The 7,677-nt window shown below is 46.9% G+C and overlaps 1 protein-coding gene across 1 annotated transcript; it reads right to left on the reverse strand.

The window, feature by feature from the left end:
• Positions 1-754: 754 nt before the first annotated feature.
• On the reverse strand, positions 755-5,212 carry LOC120375926 (zinc finger protein 271-like; the record flags this gene model as incomplete). Its single annotated transcript, XM_039496949.1, has 2 exons — positions 5,187-5,212; positions 755-2,156 (listed from the first exon to the last, which is right to left on the reverse strand). Coding segments are annotated over exons 1-2 (1,428 nt in total), but the record flags the coding sequence as incomplete, so codon positions are not given.
• Positions 5,213-7,677: the final 2,465 nt, after the last annotated feature.

Consider the following 7,677-nt stretch of genomic DNA (forward strand, 5'->3'; position numbering starts at 1 on the left):
GACTATAACAGGGTTTAAAAGAGAACTGGATAAATTCATGGAGGTTAAGTCCATTAACGGCTATTAGCCAGGATGAGTAAGGAATGGTGTCCCTAGCCTGTTTGTCAGAGGGTGGAGATGGATGGCAGGAGAGAGATCACTTGATCATTACCTGTTAGGTTCACTCTCTGGGCTGCTTCTGCTCTACAACTATGATTGTCTTTTTACACCAAAATCACTAACTTGAGCAGCCAATTCCATGTACAATCCTAGTGGATGTAAGACACAGGTAGCTTTTGCCTCAGGGTAGCTTGTTGGCATCAACCCTCTCCCCCCAACCTGGAGCTCATGAACATTCCTGGCTGGAGGGACACACGCTCCTACAAGTCAAAAGGAAAGGAGTTGATAGAAAAGATCACAGAACTGACCCCAAAGAAGGGTGAGCTGCAAAAGGCAGAAGGAGGCAACTCATCTGGGGGAGCTGAGAGACCATGGTGAAGATGGTGCGAAGATCACTATACTGGTATTAACAAATGTGATTTAAATAAAAAAACAAAAACAAACAAAAAAAAACTTTGGCCAGCCCTAATCAAGGCATTTCTTACAGTTCTCTCCCATTTGGATTTTCTGATATCTAATAGGGAATGACCTCTGATCGAAGCTTTTCCCAAATGCAGAGCATGTGCAGAGTCTCTCTCCACTGTGGATTCTATGATGTCTGACAAGGTCTGAGCATTCAATGAAGCTTTTCCCACACTCAGAGGATGTGTAGGGTCTCTCTTGTGTGGATTCTACGATGTGAGATAAGGTGTGAGTTTTGACTGAAGCTTTTCCCACACTCAGAGCACATGTAGGGTGTCTCTCTTGTGTGGATTCTCTGATGTACGATAAGGGTTGAACTCCGATTGAAGCTTTTCCCGCACTCAGAGCATGTGTAGGGCGTCTCTCCAGTGTGGATTCTCTGATGTACGATAAGGTCTGAGCTCTGATTGAAGCTTTTCCCGCACTCAAAGCATGTGTAGGGTTTCTCTCCGGTGTGGATTCTCTGATGTACGATAAGGGTTGAACTCTGATTGAAGCTTTTCCCGCACTCAGAGCATGTGTAGGGCGTCTCTCCAGTGTGGATTCTCTGATGTACGATAAGGTCTGAGCTCTGATTGAAGCTTTTCCCGCACTCAAAGCATGTGTAGGGTTTCTCTCCGGTGTGGATTCTCTGATGTCTGATAAGGTCTGAGCTCCGAATGAAGCTTTTCCCGCACTCAAAGCATGTGTAGGGTTTCTCTCCAGTGTGGATTCTCTGATGTTTGATAAGGTCTGAGCTCCGATTGAAGCTTTTCCCACACTCAGAGCATGTGTAGGGCATCTCTCTCATGTGGATTCTCTGATGTGCGATAAGGTTTGAGCTCCGATTGAAGCTTTTCCCACACTCAGAGCATGTGTAAGGCGTCTCTCCGGTGTGGATTCTCCTGTGTGCGATAAGGGTAGAGCTCTGACTGAAGCTTTTCCCACACTCAGAGCATGTGTAGGGCGTCTCTCCAGTGTGGATTCTATGATGTTTGATAAGGTCTGAGCTCCGATTGAAACTTTTCCCGCACTCAGAGCATGTGTAGGGCGTCTCTCCAGTGTGGATTCTACGATGTGTGATAAGGTTTGAGCTGCAACTGAAGCTTTTCCCACATTCCGAGCATGTGTGGGGCTTCTCTCCTGTGTGGATTCTACGATGTTTGATAAGGTTTGAGTGCCATTTAAAGCTTTTCCCGCACTCAGAGCATGTGTAGGGCATCTCTCCGGTGTGGATTCTCTGATGTACGATAAGGAGTGAGTGCCAATTGAAGCTTTTCCCGCACTCAGAGCATGTGTATGGCGTCTCTCCTGTGTGGATTCTCCTGTGTGCGATAAGGGTAGAGCTCCGACTGAAGCCTTTCCCACACTCAGAGCACATGTAGGGTCTCTCTCCTCTGTGGATTCTCTGATGTGTGAAAAGGTCTGAGCTCTCATTGAAGCTTTCCCCACACTCATGCCATGTGTAACGTGTCTCTTCGAAGTTGATTCTCTTGTGTGTAATAAGGTCTGAGAGGCTACTTAAGTTTTCCTCTGGACTCTGCTGAGTCTCACAGGCTTTTGCTTTTTCTGGGAGTGCACAACTCCCGGAAACATTCCCTTTGGGTCTTCCTGATAACATCCCATGTGGTTCTACTTGCTCAGCTTCTTCCTGCTGGGGTGTCTCCTCATTCTCACTCGCCATCCCATCACCTGATGGGAGACAGAGAGAATCCAGACATAGGTCACTCCCTGTGCCTGAGAAAAAGGAAGTCTCAGAGACAGGAATTTAAAAAGGGATAAACAAACCAAAATATGTGTGGGAGAGATCAAACCTATCAGGAGCTGATTTTCCCCACACCCTTCCCCAGAGGAGAAAGGAAGGGATCAGTTTTGGTCTGCATCTCACCAGAACATGCACGGGAAAGCGGGATCAGGTAGGGATCTGCTGCCAGTTGTTAGTCAGGATAGGTAGGAAGCCATAAGTGACATCTGCCTAATGATTCCACATCTGAAGGGAACAATCCTGAACTTGGAGAGCTCACAAGGACTTTGTAGGGCATCCCAAATGTTTCCTGTATTCATGGAGAGTTTTTGAGTTGGTTTAACCAATCCCTCACCTGTGCAGGCAGCTCTCGGGAGCACTTCTTTCTCAGAGTCCTGGAGGTCTGGGACCCACGGCTCTTCCCCTCGTTCCAGCTGCGAGATCACATCAGGTTTGGAATTTAGAAACCCTACACCAGGCAAAGAAAACAAGGGAGGTCAGTGGAATTTGTGGGATACTTGTCACAAAGAATAGTCCACGGTTTTAACCCCAGCTCATTTTTAAGCAGTAACATCCCAAGGCCGGCTTCCTTGGCTTAAAGTGGCAGGAGAGTTATTATTATAAATCATATGCATTACCTTAGTGCCTAAACACCAACTAACAGTGGGTCCCGATTGTGCTAGGCAAAGTACAAACACAGAATAGTAGATGGCCCATGCCCTAAACGATTTACAATCTAACTAGACAAGACAACCACAGAATGGGGGAAGGGGTAGAACCACCAGATAAAGAAACAGATCTTAAGATGCTTAAAGAAAGTTTAGTTTGATAGCATCCTGTCTGGCAAGAAATCACTTATCAACGGTTGTGGTACCCTCATTTCTGTACTGTTTTATCTTTATGTCCACCACTTCTCTGGTTCTCTAATTGTTTCTGCCTGCTGTATAATTAATTTTGCTGGGTGTAAGTTAATTAGGGTAGTAGGATATAATTGGTTAGGTAATTATGTTACAATATGTTAGGACTGGTTAGTTACATTTCAATAAAATGATTGGTTAAGGTGTAGCTGGGAATATGACTATATAAACTGGGGTCAAACACGAGGGGGAAGGGAAATTGGAATCAGGTTTATTAATGAGGGGAATGGGAACAGGGACACAGGCAAGGCTCTGCAGCATCAGAGCTGGGAAGGGGGATGCAGGGTAAACGCTCTGCGGCCTCAGAGCTGGGAACGGGACACTGGGGAACAGACTCTCTGGGCGTATAGCGATAAGCCCGACTGGTGTGAAGGGCTTCGGAATCTGCTTGCTTGGAAATAACCCCAATAAACATCGCACTATCTGCCCTTCAGACTTCTGGTCTTTTTCTGCTTGCTGTCTGCATGACAAGAACCAGGGAAGTGAGTGGGGGAAGGGAAAGCCCTCTAACAAAACTGACACGACCTGATAATCAAGAGGTGAGCCTTAGAGGAAGGTTTTAATACACTTTGTAACTGATGAGGGATTCCCACGAGGACTGAGGAGGGTGCAATGGTAAATACACATTTAGATCCTTTTCTTGTTTTATATCTTTTTCCCATAAGGCTTAACCTCCGGCGCACTGTCATGGATGTACAGGATCTGTGCAATGCCCTGGCTTTTAAACAGTCCTTGGGAGGTGCCCCTTGAGTGCACTAGACCCTCAAGGGGTCCCGCTCTTCCACAAGGATAGACCATGTCGCTTCAACACTTGAGACTGAGCCTCTGGATTCAACACTCCTATTTCAATCTGTGAGCTCTGCCAGCAGGTCCCAGCTGAATGACACTCCTGTTCAGAGACTGCTCCTCATTCATGCTTCAATGCACCTCAGCAAGTTTTTGCTGTGACACTGGGCAGACTGTTAAAACATAGCAGGGTTTATTAGTTAACTGAAACACAGCTTTAGAAAGGCTTTAGATTAGGACAGAGAAGCAAAGAAGACAATATAGTCCATATTGGCCAATGCTCTTGACCCACACTGCTGTTAAAAAGAGTTTTGTTTCCTTTCACTTTGCCTGTCCGTTTGTCTTCGCTCCGGTAGAGCTCCCTGTGTCTGCAAACCCAGTTCTTCCTGCTCCCAAGCACATCATGAGTCCATGTGTGCTTCACTCAGCGAAGGGGAGATCCTGCCATGGACAGGGGACAATTATTCCCTTGTCTCTGTCGGGTATTCCATTGATGTAGGTTGGTCCCAGCCTGTCCTTAATGACCCATTCATATCACCCCGTGACAGCTCCGTGACAAAACACCTCATGTCTCCTCCTCTTTATAATCATAGCAATACCAACCACAGAGGGAAACTGAGGTGTGTATTGGCATCATAGAAGTATCACCAAAATTCCTGCCTCTATCACACACACACATGGCTCAGAGCCCTTGGAGAGAAAGCAAAGCACAAGAACTGGATGTTAGTCCAGTGAACACAGTGGAGAACAAGCTGCAATCCTCACACCCTGGTCAAACAGGAGAGGCATGTGGGTCCCCACCCATAGAGAGGGGCTGGCTAGAGGCCTGATACCCGAGAGGCCATTGCTTGAGCAGACCATGGAGGCAGGTCAAAGGCTTCGCTACCTCAGAACTGTGACATTGCAAAAGCAGATTTTGGGGAATTAGGAAATCTAGTGACTCAGGTGTAATGGGAAGGAGAATTAAACTTCCCCAGTGTGTGGAGAAGGCTGGGGAATTAAACACTAAAATTCAGAAGCAACAGCCCCTAATTCTTCCAGAAAAGGAGAATGTAAGAAACAAGAACTGGGCCACGCAAGCTCCGGAGGGACAGGCTCAGAGATCCAAGGAGCCTGGAGGGAAGACAGCTTGTGGCTGCTGCAGATGGGGAGAGGGGGGGACAAGACTCTCCAAACTCTCACTCCTGTTGACCCCCGACCTGATTTTATCATCTACGACCACCATGTCTTGTGGGCAATTTTATACTCGCTAGAGGGAAAATGTCATAATCAGAGTATTGCTTATTAGCTTGGAACACGCGTGGAGGGGCAAGGAGGCGATGCAGGTCTACACTACAGCCGGGATTGACGCTCTGAGATTGATCCACCCATGGTCGATTTAGCAGGTGTAGTAAACACCCGCTAAATCGACTGCAGATCGCTCTCGAGTCGACCCCTGTACTCTATCCAGATGAGAGGAGTAAAGTAAGTCGACCCCCTGCAGCTTACACCCTGTGGTAACGCGATCTAAGGTACGCTGACTCCAGCTACTTTATTCACGTAGCTGGAGTTGCGCAGCGTAGGTCGACTGACTGCGGTAGTATAAACATAGCCAAAGCTTGCTACAGTTAAGGGCCATATATTAGGTGGAGGCTTTGTGGGAGTAGTTATGCTGAAGTCTGGGATTTATCTGAATAGGCCTAAGGAGAGAATCCCAAGTCAGATCTTTTGCACCCTGATTTTGAGAGACTAACGAGTAACCACAAACAAGTGCAACACGCCACAGGATTCTGAAAGCGGGGGTGGGCTTTAGCAATTAGGTTGCTATGCAGTATCTCAACAGTTGGACGCATTCATATATTGGAATTATTAATAACTAAGTGATGTAAATCATGAGTATTAATGCTTGATGCTAAATTATGGACTTCCCAAAGGCTACATATGGGTTGGGGCAGCTATTGACATTATTGTAATCAGAGTAAAGGAGCAGATATGGTATATAGCCATCCTATTACCATAATAAAGTGGATAAATTATCTTTCCGAGTGACCATTTTTTCGTTTTGTTGGGTCCCTGAGATAGGGTCAACTGAAGCAGGGCCTCCCTTCTGATGGGCTCCCTTGCCCCTCGATCTTTGTTTCCAACGGTGTCCACAACTTGTAAGTATGCACAGGGCAAGACCCTCTTTACTATATAGTCTAATTGTTACGTGTATTGAGCCTTGCCTATGATTTCCATTATAACTGTCTGTATTAAATCACGTTTCTGTGTGTTTCACCACATTTCATCCCCTCAATTAACTTTGAGTAGCCATGTACAAGGACAAGCTGTACCCCAATACGTCATCCTATAGGCATAAAAATTGTACAGGCTACACCACCACCCTGTGACATCATCAACAAAGTGCTCATTTGTGCCTGGGTAACGGCCCCGCGATGGGAGGGAGGATGCAGCAAGGACTCCGGATCGGTGGCCAGGGTCGCTGTGCATAGAGGTGGGGAGGTTATATGGGGAGGGGGGTAATGAGCGGGAGAGGGAGGTCAAGAGTTAAAATAATAATATTTAGGAAAAAAATGTATAATGAAGCGAAACTGAACAGAAATCAAACCGGAGTGTAGGCTCTAAAGCTTGGGTAGGGATTCGGGGTTAAAGGTCTGGGATTCCCCACAGCTCCAGATCCCTAAACCTCTCCTCCCTCCCACTGACCCACCCAGCCCATGTCCTGGGTGCCCTTCCTCCACACTCCCCTCCTCTTCGTCCCATTACTCTCAGTCGGCACCACCTCCCGGCACCTTGGGAACTTCTTGCGTTTCCTCCTCGTCTCTCACAACCTCATCCCTCCCTGCTGCTTCTTAGCTCTAACCCTGCACACACCCTCCCCATGTCCTGGCACCCCAGAATTATCTATTCCCCCCTTTCCCTTCCCCTCCCCCAGCTCTGTTCACCCTTCACCCGTGGGGTCCTGAATGGCAACATTATACGCTCTCCTATCAAAAACAACAAGGAGTCCAGTGGTGGCACCTTAAAGACTAACGGATTTATTTGGGCATCAGCTTTCGTGGGTAAAAAACTTCACTTCTTCAGCTGCATCTCCTATCAAAGGAGGAGCTCATCTGCCTGTCACACAAGCCAGGCATGAGTCACACATCTATTTACTTTAGAATTTTACAGCCAGCATATTTTCCTATTGAAAAGGCATGAAAGCTACAGTTATTAATGTAGTTGCTAATGTAGCCAATAAGGATGCATTCAATGCAATTTTAAAAGGACTGACAGCACCAAAAAAGGCACATGTCCAAAAATGATACTTGTGTATGGGAGATAAGGAAAAAAAGGGGGGGCAAGGAAACTTGTCAAAACTTGTATGACAAATAAAGGTATAAAGTTATCACTACTCAGGTTCTTCAGAGACCCTCAGCTTCTAATAACCCAAGGGATAGGACTCCTTACCCAGCGAGACCACCGTCTCATAGTTCTCCTGCATGACATCCATGTAGAGGGCTCTCTGAGCGGGGTCCAGCAGAGCCCATTCCTCTCTGGTGAAATACACAGCCACCTCCTCGAAGGTCACCGGCCCCTGAAAGAGAAAGAATCCAACACTCAGTACCTGCTGCCCCACTCAAAGTCCCATTATTCACAGAACAGCAGCACCAGGTAAATGGAAGCTCCGCGAGGCACATGTTAACAGAGTCCCACCCCACCTTGTCTAGA

Source organism: Mauremys reevesii, linkage group 12, assembly GCF_016161935.1.
Source record: "Mauremys reevesii isolate NIE-2019 linkage group 12, ASM1616193v1, whole genome shotgun sequence".
In the NCBI taxonomy this organism is placed as follows: Eukaryota; Metazoa; Chordata; order Testudines; family Geoemydidae; genus Mauremys; species Mauremys reevesii.